General features: G+C 43.4%; 1 protein-coding gene across 1 annotated transcript in view; it reads right to left on the reverse strand.

Moving 5' to 3' along the window:
* Positions 1-18,271, reverse strand: part of Cpeb3 (cytoplasmic polyadenylation element binding protein 3) — a 152,442-nt gene that overhangs the window by 48,595 nt on the left and 85,576 nt on the right. The window contains 2 exon segments of the mRNA XM_038340024.2: positions 13,879-13,968; positions 14,655-14,822. Coding sequence (XP_038195952.1) covers positions 13,879-13,968; positions 14,655-14,822 — 258 coding nt within the window.

Raw genomic sequence — 18,271 nt, forward strand, 5'->3', positions numbered from 1 at the left:
GCAGAGTTGGGAGGACAAGCATGGGCCTTTACATCTTGCTTGCAACATAATTTTAAATTGACATGCAATAATTATACAAATGTGTGGCTCCACATGATGATAATTTGATACATGAACATAAAGCATAGTGACCCAATCCTGATAATTAGTGCCTCAGACATTTATTTCACTGTGCTGGGAGGTCTAAACACTTCTCCTCCAGCATCTTTTTCTTACTAAAGGAGAAGTCCCTTTATGACTATCCTGTCTGTTGGTCACTGGAAAGGTGAAACGTTCTGGGTCAGGAGACCTGGGTCTGGGGGTAGTTCCTAACACTCACTAGCTGTGTGCTGTGACTGCTGACAGTAAACCACGCCCATTTATGGCACACCATGCACTGATAGCGGCTTTGTGCTCGTGCATTGGTCCATCTTCCTGGCCTATGAAGAGGGACTGTTTTCAATTCTGTTTCACTGTGCAGGGAATCGTATGGTGTGATTAAGTGGCTGGTTTGAGGTCATAAATGATGGAACTGTCAACTTTAAACATTTCTTAGTCTCTTTAGGTCTTTTCTCCTGTAAAAGGAAGAAAACATGTGTCCTTTTCACCTTACAGTGATATTAACCTGCAAGATAATATATGCAAAGATGCCCTGTAAATGGGAGTATCACACAAGTGTTGGCTTTCTGTTTCATGCATCTTTTATTGTTCTGAATTATGGACGAGTGTGTGTGTGTGCGTGAGAGGAGGGGCGCACGAGTGCAGTGGGGATGTGTGTGTACGTGAGAGGAGGGGCGCACGAGTGCAGTGGGATGTGTGTGTGTGAGAGGAGGGGCGCACGAGTGCAGTGGGATGTGCGTGTGAGAGGAGGGGCGCACGAGTGCAGTGGGATGTGTGCGTGTGAGAGGAGGGGCGCACGAGTGCAGTGGGATGTGTGTGCGTGTGAGGAGGGGCGCACGAGTGCAGTGGGATGTGTGCGTGTGAGAGGAGGGGCGCACGAGTGCAGTGGGATGTGTGCGTGTGAGGAGGGGCGCACGAGTGCAGTGGGATGTGTGCGTGTGAGAGGAGGGGCGCACGAGTGCAGTGGGATGTGTGCGTGTGAGAGGAGGGGTGCACGAGTGCAGTGGGATGTGTGCGTGTGAGAGGAGGGGCGCACGAGTGCAGTGGGATGTGTGCGTGTGAGAGGAGGGGCGCACGAGTGCAGTGGGATGTGTGCGTGAGAGGAGGGGCGCACGAGTGCAGTGGGATGTGTGTGCGCGTGAGAGGAGGGGCGCACGAGTGCAGTGGGATGTGTGTGCGCGTGAGAGGAGGGGCGCACGAGTGCAGTGGGGATGTGTGTGCGCGTGAGAGGAGGGGCGCACGAGTGCAGGCACCTGAGGAGGTCAGGGTGTTGGAGTCTCTGAAGCAAGAGCTACAGCTGGTTGTGAGCCCCCTGATTCAAACGCTGGGAACTGAACTTGGGTCCTCTGAAAGACCAGCAAGTGCTTCTAACCACTGAGTCACCTCTCCAGCCCCCATTTCTAATTATTTATGATGTGTGTAAAACTAAATTTGAGCTGTTGCACATGACCTCATAAAGATTAGAATCCCAGTGAATGATACGTACTATGTTCTACTTGGCATTTACAAAGTATTTGGTGGATAAATGGAAGTAATCTAGATATGGAAAAAAAGCCTTAATTAAAATTACTTGATGGGCTGCACAGTACCAAACAAGAAAGTGACTGAGCACCTGCTCTCAGGGTCACTAGCCATGTCCACCATGAGAGAACTGACAAATGTTTTATTTGCTGGTTTTAATACAAACACTTTAATAAAAGTCAACTAACTATACCTATAAGTACTGTTTCTATAATCATAAGTTTGATGGCAGGTTCTATTTGAAATTTTTTGTTTTGTTTTAGCCAAAAACTCTCGCTGTTACCTCTTCAGCTCTGTATCAGACACAATTCATAAAAAGCCTCCAGCTTCAGTCATGGCGACTGAGGTGTGTGGTGACCTCTAAGACCCGAGAACAATGGGAGCTGTCAGCTCAGAGCCAGCCTGAAGGATGAGAGTGGGCCTGGAGGAACAGTGGCCACGGCCACTGTCACGACCCGGGGTTACGCTCAGAATAGTTAGGATGGAATCCCTAGCTCTCCACTGGTACCAAGTGGGCTAGAAGAGTGGGGCTGGAACAGAGAGGAACTTCAGACAAACATGGGTTGGCAGTGCAAACCCTTACGGAGAAAGAACAGGAAGGTATAAGGGCACAATTCCAATTTATTTGGCTAGGTTCTTGGAGGGTAAATTTAATTAAAAGGACTTTTTCTTTTAATGCCTGAGAACATACTAAGAATTGCCTCCAAAATATTCTTGGTTCCTTTTTAAATACAAAACTTTCTAAAATTTTAAATGTATTTTCATATTATAATTTTAAGTATTTGATTCCCCCATATAAATAGAAATTATTACCAAGCTTACTACCATGACTACCAGACCTTGGGTGTTCAAAATGTCCTAGGAACTGGACTAAGAAGCGCATTTGTTGGCTCATCTCATCCCACAGGCTCAGTGGAGTAAAGTCAGCTGTCATTATCACTGTTTCACAGATGAGGAGTTCATGGGAATTCTCAGATTCAAAGCTAGGGGTTGAATTTGGGGTTAAAACCCAAGCCAGATCTGGAAACTCACACAGCTTGTTACCAATTATCAACACTGTCTCATCTAAAAATAATAAGATAAAATATCACTAAGGACACACCTTTAACATTTTTTTTTCTTTTTCATGAGAAAGAACAACAAGCTCCCGAGTCTACCACCTAGGAATACTAGTGTTCACTGCTCTGGCCCAGAGTAAGAGCGGGCTGCTCTAAGGCTGGCGGTGGCTAAACAAGTCACAAAGAACTATTTACTACTTGTTCACAGACAATGCCTTTACAGAGAAGTAAGAAAATTAATCTCTTCTTCAAAGAGTTGATATATGGTGCTTGACCTGAACACATAGGAACATAAACAACAAACTCACAAAATCTCTAAGAAATATGAAATTAGAAGATGCTCTCTTTGGAGACATACTGAGTCTGTATAAAGGTAGATCTGCTCCTCTCTTGTAATGCCTGCTCCATGAGGATGTTAATGCCGCCCCTTAGAACAGGCATGCTCTTCTACCCATTTATATGGTTGCTTTTGTGGACTTCTGGACAGATGTCACATATGAAGACTATGATAACATTCAACAATATCCCTGTCCTGCCATTGTAGATCTAGAAATGGCCACCTTCTTCTGGGTCTGTGTCTCCAACTCAGGACAGCAGACTTCTTGGCCCTGAAATCTTTAGTCTCTGCAGGCATGTACTAGTCAATCTCAGCCTAGACTGCTTCTTTTGCCTGTTTCAGACTCCAGCTCTTTCACTGGGAATATCAGATAGCCTACAGCAGCTGCTGGATACCCTCAGCAAGAAACTGGCCATGGCTGCCAGGCCTTAGAGGGTTAGAAAACTTTCTAAAGTCAAGCAATGGTCCCTTGAGGCAGCTGACTCACTGCCTATGACCTTTACCTGCCTTTAAAATGTTATTGGTGTTTTACATGCTTCAAATAATAGAAATAAATGAGAAGAAAATTCCAGTATGTGGGGCTATGTGCTGGTTTGTATTCATAAAATGGTGGCCAACAAACATATGGGTTTCTGATCAGGTCAGAGTAGCCCTGGAAAGATAAGTCCAAGCCTTGAATATGCAGAAAACTCTCACTTCACAAAATCCAAGCTCCCCCACCTCGCGCAACCTTCCTAGAACAATCTGAAGGGCACCTCAGCCTGAGCCGCCTGCACTCAGATTTTTTTTTTAATGACACAAGCAGTCTGTTTCAAACATTCTCTCTGACCTTGAATTTCAGGTCAGAGGACTTACCTGGTTTGCCTCAGGAGGTTTGTCTTTGGATTCATTTCAAGAGAACCAAAAATATCTAGGAGGCACAAAGCATGATGGTAGGCGCTGGCTCTACAAAGATGAGCAACAGCAAAGAAGGACCCTGCCCTGGAAAAACTAAGACTCATATCGTCTGTACGTAAGGATGCAAGGGTGACTATTAGCATGGCAGGCAAGGCACTGTGGGCATGTCCTCCAGAATACCAGGAAAAAACGCTGCCGCCGACTTATCCATCCAGAACTTACAGAGAGGAAGCCAGACCCTAGCTGGAGAAGACTTTCCAAGTTCAGGAAAACAGGCCATGGCAGGAATAGACAGGCCACATTCAGACTCGCGTGTAAAGGAGCAAGTGAATGATGAGTGAACACGAGGCAGGAGCGTGTCAGTCACCCCACAGTCCCTGCCTGCTGCCCAGATCACTGAAGAACTAGAGCTCTCATTTCTTTATCTCTGGCCTAGAAAACCTGAACTCCAAAAGGGTTTGAACTCTTACGTGCCCTAGGCACAGGAACTTAGACATTAATATACAATGAGGTCATGGGGGCAAGAAGAGAACTCTCACCTAGAAACAGTTTATCAGGGATGGAGAGATGGCTCAGCAATTAAGAGCATTTGCTGGTCTTCCAGAGGATGGAGTTCTGTTCCCAGCACCTAGGGTGGCTCACAGTCATCCATAGCCACACTCATGGGGTACACATAGCCACACTCATGGGGTACACATACATACAAAATGAAAAACACAGTAAGTCCTTAAAAATAAAAAACTGTACTAAAAATCAAAAGAATCGGTTTTTCAAACATATTCTTAAAAATTGAAGAGAGAGGAGAGATTATTTTCAGTAAGGAAGAGATACAGAGAAGTCAGAAACAGGCTCTGAATGCCGAGGCGGATCTTCTGCTTGCACAGTTGAAAAAACCGACAGGACTCGGGAAGAAAGTAGCCCACACTCAAACGACAGACAGCTCTGCAAATATCCTTGCTCATGGTCCTGGATTCCAAAACACGCCCCTTGGAGCCAGAACCAGATCTCTTTGACTCTATTTACTACCTAGAGCTGAGACACACACTGGCTCCAGCCCGTTTTCTGCTTCCTACTACACTAATAACTGCTTCCCCTGGGCTGGCTGTGAGTGGGAAAGGGTAGAAGGAGTTAGGAATGAACAAGAAGCACTCCAAGATGGAGACCAGCAATGTATTTCTGCAACCCAAGGCAGTGGCCTGGAGAGTCACTGTTTATGTAATCACACGTGCTCTGTATAAAGAAGGCCTTGTGAGGTCTGCCAGTCTGTCCGCTCGAGTCACTGCCAGTAATAAGCACCTGAGCAGGGAAAATGGAGACCAGACTGGGAGTGCAGAAGGCACTAACCAAACCAGTTGAGTGATTTTATTGTTACTAAGTATACATTTTCACAGAGTGCATATTATTTTATGCTAACAATCCTCAGACTTGTGTTGGTGCTTGTGTGCAGTTTCATGTCATCTGAAAAACCCGAGACATTAACTCAGATGCGTATGTGAGGTTCGGAGATTCAATTACTCAGTGCTAACTCACATCATTAGGAGCTAGCACTCCTTCCTGAGTCCAGATGCCTAACGTCTGTCCCTCTTCAGCTGCTTTACCAGCAGACGCTTCTCTCAGTCGGATCCTCAGGCCTAAGCTCTGACACTCTAAATTCTTTTCTCTGTGGAATTTAATGTCCTCAGATTAGTTCCTGATTTGGCTGACAACACGTTTTCTCTCTAAGACAGAGTCTCCCCTCTTCAAGACTATGAACACCTACTCTGTTTGGAAGACAACCCAGGTTCATTGTAGTGGTCAATAATTCTAATCAGTTCTTCATAACTGCTCCCCTCTTCTTCCTCTTCTCACCACACGTGTGTGTGTGTGTGTGTGTGTGCGTGCATGCACGTGTGAATGTGCATGTGCATGCTTGGAAACCAGAAGTTAACTTCTGGTGGCTTCTTCCTGGCCTGAAGTGTGCCGACTGGGCTAAGTGGGTTGTCCAGCAAGTCTTGGGGATCCTGTCTCCTCTTTTCCTGTGCTGAGATAACAAGAATATTCTGCTATACCTGACCTTTTGTTTTGTTTTTTGTTTTTCGAGACAGGGTTTCTCTGTGGCTTTGGAGCCTGTCCTGGAACTAGGTCTTATAGACCAGGCTGGTCTCGAACTCACAGAGATCCGCCTGCCTCTGCCTCCCGAGTGCTGGGATTAAAGGCGTGCGCCACCACTGCCCAGTTATGCTTGACCTCTTTATGTGGCTTCTATAGACAGCTATCAGGTCCTATGCTTGCTCAGCGAGCACTTTAGCACCTGAGCCAACCCCCTACCCCCAGTTTCCCATTTCCAGTCCTTTTAACTTAATGTAGTCTTTCTTGGCCACACTTTCAGCCTTGGTCCTATCTAAGCCCTGTCAGCAACTCCAGACCAAAGCTAAAATATCCTCTCTCTTTCACCTGCCAAATTTCATTGCAGAGACTGCATTTCACTTCAGTCTCTGCAATGTGCTCTTTTCCAGAACAAAGTCCTCATTGAGAGAACTTACGGTTTCTCTGGATTGAGCAAGTGCTTGCCCTTTCCTAGAACCTCTGCCTGGGCACAGTGTGACCACTGTGACCTCGTACATGCTGGCTCTTATGTCTGGAGTTGCTCAAGCTTTGTCCTGTGGCTTATACACCCTGAATGCCGTTCTCCTTCCTGTAGAGTTCCCAAACTATAAATGCTTCACAAAAACCAAACTCGTGCTTCAATTTTAGTACAACGCTGAGAAGACAGGTGTTTAATAAAAACAGTCTAGGTGGGAATATACCATGATCTTGAAAGTAAAAATAGAAGTTGCTCCATCTGTCTAAACAGGAAAAGACAAAAACCATCTCATTACACTACAGTGCAATTTCCATGTTTTCACAAGAAAATCACTCCCTGGAATGAAAACTGCAAGTAGATAAAACATTAAAATATATTCAAAATTCACCAGAGTGTTAAGACCATCAGCCAAGACCTACATCTATGAAAGAAAAATAAAAGAATATTAATCAAAGTGTTTATTATAGTATGTGAAAGAGTAACGACATGCTAAAATCACTAGGCTTCTCAAGTAAGCAGTTTACATAACCCAGAAGGTGGAAGAACTTGGAATCTGAGACAAGAACAACACTGACTTATTTCCATTCAAATTATCTACAAGGGGTAAAATATGACAGTTACAAACAGTTCTTTCCAAAGTCAGATTTTAGACAAACGGAATAGGTGCTACAGTCCAGAGCACTACAGCCACTCAGTGTCCTATGCCTGTCCCTTTCTTGTTGCTCAAACAGTATCTCCTTAGTTGCCTGGCTCAAAGTGGATCTGAATCCACGTGGCCTGCCTTCTGCCAGGTTCACAAACCCTGGCGGGATTACGTAAACCAGCACAACTACGAGCCTTAGTCTCAAGGTCAGCAGGCAAGCCAGCTTGATAGCAAAGAAGAGCTCTGAATGGCAGCTGAAACAGTCACTCAGAGGCACATGCCGCCCTCTTCAGAGGGTCTGGGTTTGGTTCTAAGCACCCATATCGCAGCTGACAACTGTATGGCCTCCCGGGGTAAGAGGCACCGACATCATGCATACATGGATAGACACACGGAACAAAATGTAGAATAAAAATATGTAAAACAAAAGACATACATGCTTTCCTGGCAGTGGAAGGGAGCCATCACTTGGGTCCACCCTGTACTATTATGTGGAGTGCCCATTTCTACTCCTGTGTACCTGGCATGCACTGTACCTATGCCCCAGCTTGACAAAGCTGGCACCAGCTGCCCAGGGAAGCTGCGGGTTACATCCTCCGTCACTGGAGTGTCTCTGATTCTGCAGGGTTTCAGAGGCATCTCCTGCCCAATCTCTGAGGCTGGCTGTTGCCCTGTGTTTGCCCAGAAGCCTTTGCTGACTGACAGTGAGAGTTCATCTGCTCTCCATGGCTACACCCTCTGCATGGCTCCACAGGCTCCACTCCCTTTCCCTAGGGGTGAGAGTACAGCCTCGCAAAGCTGTATATAGTTCATTCGTTTAAAGAGTATTTGAGAGAGCAGGGCGGTGGTGGCGCACGCCTTTAATCCCAGCACTCGGGAGGCAGAGACAGGTGGATCTCTGAGTTCGAGGCCAGCCTGGTCTACAAGAGCTAGTTCCAGGACAGGCTCTAGAAACTACAGGGAAACCCTGTCTCGAAAAAACCAAAAAAAAAAAAAAAAAGAGTATTTGAGAGAAAATGTGCCAGGCATGGAAGTGCTTGGATCGGAGCAGTGAACTGAACAGGAAGACTCCCCAACCTTACACTGTCATTTGGGAAACAGAGGGTATGTACTTCAAAGAAAAGTAGATTGAAGGTAAGAAATAAATATGAGGAGAAGGGGAATGGAGGGCTGAGGGGCAGCTACTTTAGATTCAGAAGTCAAGACAGTCACTGTTGTTAAGGTGACATCTACGCAGAGACCTAAGGGAAGAAAGGGATTCTGGGGCACGTTTAGAAAAAAGAAGTACCACTGCTCTAGGAGGATTTTGCCGTCCAGTTCAAGGAATAGCAGGCTGGGCAAAGTGGTGTGCATCTGTGCTGCAAGTACTAAAGAAAATCAGGACATCAAGGTCGCCCTAAGGCTCCTCCTGAGACTCTACTAATACAGCAGTGCTGGTGGAAGGCGGCCAAGAGTCAGTCAATAGGATCTTAGAGAGAAGATCGAAACGCTTCGGGCACATGATTCACACCAGTGTGGCCCTGGCTTCTGCAGAGGCCCATTATACGCCAAACAAAGAAGCGAAAAGGTGAGCTCACAGGAGCAACGTGCCGTCTGATTTGGAACTCAAGAGGAAACTTGCTGCAGATGTCCAAATTAGCATAAACGTCACAAAAGATTGCTTTTGGAAGCCGCGTGACATCAAATCCGGAGTCATTAAGATTTTCATCTCTTGTTAAGTAGCTTCTAATTTAGCCTAAAGAAAACAACTTGAAAGAAAAGGACACAAACAAGAATACATGCACATAAGTATTATTACTAATGGTCTAAATTGCCAGCAAGCAAATAAATTAGGGCATGGAATAGGTGAGGTAGCCAACGAAAGTCATTAGACACTCGTGGGGAGAAGAGAGAATGGGGACATAAGACTGCATCCCAGCTGTTGTTATACTCCCACACATACACACACACACACACACACACACACACACACAATTACATAATACATACATACATACACACATACATACATACATACAATAACACACACACACACGAATAAAGCCTACAAGGAAACAAAATGATGCTGATGGTAAGTTCTGCTGAGGAGGCACTATCATTCTTAACTACTCATAAAGTAACAGCTGCTCAGTGAAGACCACGGTTTTGTTCTGGTTCTACTGGCTCCATCACACTTATTGAGTATTTGACAAGAAGGCCACAGCGATTTCTACTTCATGATCTTAGTAACCGTTACTATAAAATTTACTTATTTGTTCATTTTCCTCTCCCTTCTCAAAAAGGTGACTCAGGACACATGCATCTCCGACTGTCTCTGCTCCCAAAGACCTGACTATAAAACAAATGCCCGTTAGGAATCTCTTCTCAGATCAGATCAAAGGACAGACCAACTGTACATCAAATCACCAACACACCAACTTGGTCTCTCTGATCAATAATGCCATCAGTTTACCATTTAGTGAAAGGAATTTTAACACATCCTGCTGTTGAACCTCCCAGTACCATGACCACTCCCCATCACCAGAACCAGAGATTTCTTTCTCCATCTATTCTTGTAATATCTCACTGCTAGGATCCTAAGTCTTCATAACTTCCCTATAAAACTAATCATGAAGCCAGGTGATGGTAGTGCATGCCTTTAATTCTAGCACTTGGGAAGCAGAGGTAGGCAGATCTTTGTGAGTTTAAGAACAGCCTAGTTTACAGAGATTGTTCCAGAACAGCCAGGCTACACAGAGAAACCCTGTCTCAAAAAACTAAAACAAAACAAAAAACCAAAATAACCATGAAAATTAATTCTCTGTTCAAACAAATGAACCCTCAGTGATACCTGGGTAATATGCAAAGTATTTTATGTACAATTTCTTATTTAAGCATAATAGACCACATGAAGGCATAATTGTACTTTTTTTTTTTAAAAAAAAAGCAGCACATGAGAGAAAGACATCATGTGACAGAGCTCAAGTGGAGAGGTTTTTTATTAGGGGAAAGTAAATAGGAAAGGGGGCGGGGAGACCAGTCTCTGAGGACAGAAGTGGCAGAAGAGGAGAGAGGAAGAGAGTGAGTCAGAGAGACAGGCACAGAAGCAGAGAGAGAGAGAGAGAGAGAGAGAAAGAAACAAAGAGACAGGAGGTGGGCAAGGCCCACCCTTTAAAAGAGAACATGCCCAGGAGGTGCCCTTAGTGACTTCAGCTGAGGATGCATCCTGTCAAAACCTCAAAGGGCAGGCCAGTGCAGATGCCTGAATACAAACAGTAATCACCATCCTCATTTTTGGATGAAATTTAGGAAGATGAATCATTGTCCATCAAGGGGTGGAACAGGAATTCCACACAGGTGGTTTGTCTATAGTCCATATTTGAGATCACCAGTTACTCTGCTCAATACGATTAAGGCTTTGACTTTCTTCATCCTTAAAGACCATCCTAAACATGCCTGCCTCTGTGACATCCTTATTTCTAAGTGAGACTAATACAGCACAGTTAAGAACTTTGGGCTCATAGCCAGGTATGCTGGCACATACCTATAACCTAGTACCTAAGGAGTTCAAGTCATCCTCAGATATATGTAGAGTTCAAAGCCAGACCATGTCTCAGGCACTCCCCTCCCCAATGTAGCTCCACTCTAGCGCCATGCCTACCTGCCTGCCTGTATGCTCCCCACCATGAGGACAACGGATCCTCTGAAACTATACGCAAGCCCCCAGTCAAATGCTTTCTTTATAGGTGCCTTGGCCATGGTGTTATCTTCACACAGCAATGGAACAGTAAGACAGGTGCCTACCCTGAAAAACTGGGATGATTAAATAAGAACAAAAAATAGTGACCTATTGCCGGTCTCACAGTAAACATCAGCCAACCTAAACAATATGTATATTGCCACTTGCATTTTCTGCCTTTCTTCTTACCTATCCCCGGGGGTCAGAATTTCACACAGCCCACAGCAATTCCTTCTTCTGGATGCCTAGAATAATTTACTTCCTTAGTATGGAATTACAAATTAGCCTACAGTTTAATAGAAATATCATCATTTATAATGCCATGCAGGAGCTGTTATAAGCACAAGAATTTTCTCCTTTGAATCCTCAAACTCACAGAGATCCGCTTGCCTCTGTCTCCCAAGAGCTGGGATTAAAGGCCTGTGCACCATGCCTGGTTACATTAGTATTTTTTAAGTCCCTTTGAAAAAAATCCAATGAAACTTGAATTTGATTTCATAAGACCAAGTTTAGTGAGTAGTTCATGTCTGTAGTTAAATGTCATCCTCAGTTACAGAGTAAGTTCAAGTCCAACCTGGGCTACTTTCAGACCATTTAAAAAATAAAAATCACTGGATGGTAGTGGCCCAATCCTTTAATCCCAGCACTCAAGAGGCAGAGGTAGGCAGATCTCTGTGAATTTGAGGCCAGCCTCATCTACAAGGTGGGTTCCAGGACTGGCTCCATAGCTACTGAGAAACTCTGTCTCAAAAAACCAAATAAATAAATAAATAAAAATAAAATAAATCATTAATATAAAAGACATTTTTACAAAAAACCCCAATACTGGGAAAAGTATACATTTCATAAAATAAGAAAATCAATGTGATATGAAAGAGGAATGAATTGATCCCAAAGTGTTATTTTTAGCCATAAAATTGGCAAAATTTAAAAAGGAATAATTTCCCTAACTCTCAACAAGACTGAGTTTTGTAAACCAAGTTTACTAACAATGAGAACAGAAATTCTCCCTAGGAGGTAATGATTGAGCTGTAAGTCAGGGCCATTGCCCAAGGTGCAGAAGGCCCAGGCTTCAATCCCCTGCACCTCTCTCCATGCAAACAAAATTCAGAAGGGAAAAAAATAAAAATAAAAAATATGAAAATGAGAATACTCACAGAAGCATATTTATGAGCAGCAACTTAAATACCATCAACAGACTTGAATAAATAAACTATTGTTAGTTGCTCACTAACAATAACAATAATCTGTTACAGAAATTTGCTAGTATTGTTGGGGGGAAATGTACATAATAAAACAGCATACCTAATATAGTAATGCACATATATAAAATTTAAAACTTTTGCTAGCCTACACATTAATAAGGAGGATATTTAGCAAATATCCACATGATTATCTCCCACAGACACACTTCTGGGATGATTAGATGACAAGACCATATACATCTTTAGTATCCTCTCATTTTTCCAGTGGTCACCTGACAACAGAATGGCTTTCATAAGCTTCTCAGTAGAACCGTTTTTACAACCATCACTCTTTTTTATTTTATTTTATTTGTTTTTGATTTCAGAGACATCCTGTGTAGCTTTGGGGCCTGTCCTGGAACTTACTCTGCAGACCAGGCTGGTCTTGAACTCAGAGAATCCACCTGCCTCTGCCTTCCAAGTGCTGGGATTAAAGGCGTGCGCCACCATCGCCCGGCACAATCATCACTCTTAGGAATACCTTTCACGTGGGTCGTTTTTTAAAATGTATGACATATACTACACTGTGACGAACACATTCACTCATTAACAAAACGCTAGGTCACAGAATGTGCAACCAACCATACCTGTACATTTACAGTTGTAAAGACTGCAGTTCATGTGTCACAAGATGGGGGAACACATTCTTCCCCTGAAATAATTTATATAATGATTTTTATCTTCTCTGATGAACAGAAGCTTAATTTCAAACTGTAAAAATGTCAAGCAGGTGTGGTTGTGCATGTCTGTAGCTGAGACGAGAACATCCTGAGCTTACTGCCAGCCTGGACTACAATGTGAAGTAGGCCCCATCTTAATGACAACAACAACCCCCCCCCCAAAAAAAAAACCCAAAAATTAACAGAAGATATTAAAAGCAACAAGCAACTCTCTAGTGGTAACTTTCTTTCATGGGTTACAGAGCAAGAAAAAGGTGAACGAGAAAGAAACCTAATGAACTGAGCATAACAGGAAGCCAGCTGCCTTCCCTAGCTTAAGCTGGAGTTTGATTCCTGCACAGGGTACAGGAAAGACAAGGATGCTGACTTCATCATCTCGTGATGGGCAATGTCACATAGTAATAGACCACGAGTCATTTTCCAAGATGAATGGCATCCCCAAACACAGGCTGTAGATGATAACAGAGGAAAGAGAAACGCATCCTCTTTAAACCCATGTCCTCTATTACATGAATCTAAGAGCACACTGAAAACGAGCATCAGCACAGACATTCCCTGGCTCCACAGAAACAACAAATGCAGAGTGAGAAGCAGGACATTGTATCCCTCAGATCTTAGTGGGAGAACACCCCACAGGTTCAGAGAAGGAAAAGAAGCTGTGAAGGATCTTCTGCTAGTTAGTTCTCTGCCTCTCACCAGAGAGCTGTGGGTAATTGACACACCACACAAAGTCATTCTTTAGCCACTAGCTTTCCTGTATTCTGGGATTGTAAGATTTGTTTAAAAGTTTAAAAAACCCACATGGCTATAGGGATACAAATAAAAACTAACTTTTAAATATTACCATTGTTGACAATCCTCAAAACCCTAGGGTTTTCCCCCTTATGAAACAATGAGCTTAGCAAAATACTCCTCTATAATGAAATTAAAAAATCTCACTGCTAATAAAACCAGGGTCATCAAACAGTGCATTCCTGGGGAAGCCTCTCCAAGTGAAATTCACACACAGTGATATCAGTGTTATTTTACTTAAGGACAAGGGATCAACTTCAAGACTTGAAGAATGCCTTCTACAGGGCGGGCCTCTGAGAGACAGGGTGACATCTTGAGTCCATTACCTTTAGGAGGGAAGTATGACTTGCTCTCTGCTTTATGAGGCCAGTCTACCACGAGAGGTCCGAATCTGCGAAAGCTGGCAGTGATCTCATCTATAAAACGAAGGGACTTAGTTAGCAAAGTGGAAAAAAAAAACCTACAATCATAAGAAAGATAAAACATATCTTTTTATGTAAAAAAATGCTTTGAGGGACCCCCTTTTGCATTTATTTTCTTTTTAGAGCTTTTCTAAAGTATTTCTACAGCAGTAAACCCTGCAAAGGGAGACACCATTGCTAGCTCAATTATTTTATCTCTTTTTTGACTTTTGACTGGAAGGAGAAGATTGTGACTTTGTAACTCTTTGGGTGGAGGCGGTCATTCCATCAGCAATGGTAAGAAATTTATCCTAAAGAAAATCTAATTGACTGACAGTATTAACACAGATATGAGGACAGCTAGAGGAAAATGAGGCTTTGGCCATCTGCAACTTTAATGTTGTAAGTCTAAAACTATTTTTAGCACCCATCTGCACACACATCATGAAAAGACTAAAGAAACCATGACTTATTTAGATTATTATTAGAGCTGCACCGAGCGAGCCGGTGCTAGGAAGATTTCCCTGGCACTTCCAAAGCCTAGGAGAACCAGAGAAGTTTTTAAAGTTAGCTTCGTCACAGTTTAATTTCATTGACATGTTCAGTGTGTGTTAGTGATGCTGGCTTGGAGAAAAGTCAGGGTCTGAACACAATGCAGAGAAGTCAGCTCTCGCAAAGTTCTTAATAAACGCATACGGTACCTTCGTCGATGTCAGGAGGAAGGCCTCCAACAAACACCTTCCTAGAGTAGCGTTCCACTCGCTCCCCATTCTGACATCGAGTGGGAGAACTTAAGCCAGAGGATAAAGCCTGATCGCCGTGGCTGTCATCCAAGAAGGCGTCTTCAAAGGGAAAGAGAGAAGACCGACCTGAAACAAAGCAGCAGTTTCTACAATCAGAACGACTTTCCTAGAGAACAGGGCCCTATCAGAAGCCCATTGTACCAAGTGAAGCAAACGAACACAATGTACCTTGAGGTACGGCTTTTCCAAAAGAATACTTATCTGAAGATCACTAAGTACAGCCATGCTTATACACAACACTGAAATGGCTGAAATAATATCTAAGGAGGAAGCACAAGCTGCATGTTTTCCTTGATAATTATACTCATACGGTCTCCAACGCAGCTACTAAGTATATGCCCTTGGAAGTAAAAAGTGTTTACACAGGGCCTCAACCCTAGCTGAGGAGCTGTTGGCAGTTGGTGGCTACAAGGGGAGGGAGAATATGTCCCTGGTAGGTCAATGGACCCACACCCATATAAATATGGGCAGCACTAGGTGGACTTTACTGGGGGGGAGGGCAGGGGAGATAAGATCAAAATACAATTTATATAGAATACAATTTAGAAGAAATTCTCAAAGAATAAAAATATGTTAATAAAAGAATATACTGCTGGGCAGTGGTGGCTCATGTCTTAAATCCCAGCACTCAGAAGGCAGAGGCAGGCGGATCTCTGTGAATTCAAGAACAACCTGATCTACATAGTGAGTTCCAGGACAGCAGGTCTTTTTCACAGAGAAACCTGTCTCAGGACAAAACAGCAGGTCTTTTTCACAGAGAAACCTGTCTCAGGACAAAAAAAAAAGAACATATCTATAAGTATATCTTTGAAATGGACTGGAGAGATGGCTCAGTGGTTAAAAGCACTGCCTGCTCTTCCAAAGGTCCTGAGTTCAATTCCCAGCAACTACATGGTGGCTCACAACCATCTGTAATGAGATCTGGTGCCCTCTTGAGGAAGAGACCTGGTCAGTCGTCCTCATCATCTTAAGACTATGAAACCCAATATGGACAAGTTCATATGCAAGGCTGCCCATGCATTAAAAAAAAATTGAAATACATAGGACAAGCAGTGTGTGTGTGTGTGTGTGTGTGTGTGTGTGTGTGTGTGTGTATATTTCCCCAGATCTTTATTTGCTCTTGATGGTGACCTCAGGGGTATATTTGTAAAGGCTGGCCTTGATGACAAAAGCTAATGATGCCTCTTCTAATGGCAGGGCCAATGACACTTTTCCTAGCATGCAAGCATACTCCAATTTGAAAACAAGCACATGTAGCAATATTAGGCAGGATATGTAAATGAAAATACTAAATCAAGACGTGGTAGTATAGCATGGATATGACTGTGACTATTACAATTACTCCAGACTATATTTTAAATCATTCAACAAAACAAAACACAAAACATGGTAGCACATGGATTAAACCCAGAGCTTGGGAAGTCAGAAGCAGGAGGATCTCTGTGAGTTCAAGGCCAGACTGGTCTACACAGTAAGTTCCATGCCAGCCAGGGCTAGTGTTGCTGTCTCTCAGAAAAACAAACACAAAATCCCCATGGACTTAGTTTCTTTTTCTTTTTCTTTTTCTTTTTTTTCTTTTTTTTTCTTTTTTTTTTTTTGAGACAAGGTCTTTCTATGTAGTCCTGGCTGTCCTGGAACTCACTCTGTAGACCAGGCTGACCCCAAACTCACAGAGATCTGACTGTTCCTACCTCCCAAATGCTGGGATTAGAGGTATGAGCCACCATGACTGGCAATATCTTTCAATATGGAACTTCAAAATAAAGCCCAAATTAAAAACTATTTTTTTTCTTGTTTGAGTCTGTGAGTTCCTAGTAAAACTTTCCACTAGGTTTTACTGTCTTGAGCACTCCAGCTTTAGAGGAAGGTGGGAAGGAAGAACAGGGAAGCGAGAGAAGACAAGAAAAAGGAGAAGAAAAGAGGAGGGGGAAGAGGAGAAAGAGCAGAAGAAAGGGAGGATGGAGGTAGGAGAAGAAACAGCAGCAGGAAGAACAAAGGAAGAAAGTAGAAAGGTCCATCTCTAAGATAAACCCACACCCTTTTAAGGAAACAAGCACACAAAGGCACTCTCTCATCTAGTCAATCCTCTTTCTTTCCCTGAAACCCAGGTTTTGTACAACAGTAGCCAACATTCAAAAACAGAATATAAATAGCCTTAGAAAAATGGTGACTATTTTTTTTACTATAAAGTAAAAATGTTGTTAATATAATTTTGTTAAATTATGAGCCACTCAATGGTGTTGCTAATATAACTGTGTTAAATTATGAGCCACTCAATGGTGTAGGAAAGGTACTGTTCAGAAGCTCGGAGTTAATAAATAAAAGCGCTAAGAGTGGGGATAGTGAGACAGCAGAGCTTTTCCTTCAGTCCTTTCCAGAGTAGCTACAAAGACAGGCAGTTTGTGTCACTGTGCCACCTACCCTTCTTCAGCCTGCAGGGACAAACAACAGGCAGCACATTCTCGTCCCTTGATCTTTGTTTTGATCACTGGGAGTAAAAGAAACAGATCTGCAGCAACTACAGGCAAAATGGGCTTCCCACAGACATTTTCTGACAGCAGCCAGGTAAACCTGCCATGCAGTCCATGCTCCAAACCTTACTGCTCAGAGTCAGGCTCATGTTCAAGTCAGCCACTCCTCCAGAGCATCTATTCCCACCTCTGAATTCCAACACTACAACTCTGAGGTGTGCAAAGACAAAAGGAGAAGAGGCAGAAACGGAAAGCTCTGCCCTACTCTCACGAGAAAGCTGGTCTGCAATAAGGAAGCACTGACTCCCTCCCAACATTATCCAGAGCTAAGAAAGCTGAAGCCTTTAGCTCAGTGGAAACTACTCCAGGGAAAATGTATCCCTTTTCCAAGAGCAGCAAAGTCCCTCCTGACAAAGGAATCCCAGTCTAATGAGGGAGCAGGCAAGCACACAGGTAACTACAAAATAGTAGGTACTGAAAGAAGCCAAGTGACACAGTGTGTCCCTCCTGTGGTGTGCAAGAAGACAGTTTTCAGAAGAATTTTTGTGGAGTGGGAGTTTGAGTGAAGAAAACCAAAGACCCATACAGAAAAAACCTTCACGTAAGTTCCTGATCTTCCATTTAAATCTGCTCCTTTCCAGCATTCCTTAAAATGTCAATACAAAGGCCATTTGGGAGATGGCTCAATGGATAAAGGACCTGCCATAAAAATATGGAACCAGAGGTCAGAGCCTCAGCATCTATCCAGATGCCTGGTGGGCCCAGTGGTCCACCTGTAATCCTAGCATGTAGGAGGCAGACACGGGATCCTGGAGCAAACTGGCCAGCTGGACTAGCACAATAGGGAAGCTCTGGGCTCAAGTGAGAGATCCTGCCTAAATGGGTAAAATTCAAGGAGGAGAATAATCAAGGAAGTCCCTTAACACCAACCTCTGGCTTCTATGAACCTGCACACATGTATGCACACTTCCACACACTATGGGCTCATACACTACACATTACCTACAAGCAAAAATCAAAGACCTTTAAACATACCTGATTCAA

The sequence above is a fragment of the Arvicola amphibius genome, chromosome 1, assembly GCF_903992535.2.
Source record: "Arvicola amphibius chromosome 1, mArvAmp1.2, whole genome shotgun sequence".
In the NCBI taxonomy this organism is placed as follows: Eukaryota; Metazoa; Chordata; class Mammalia; order Rodentia; family Cricetidae; genus Arvicola; species Arvicola amphibius.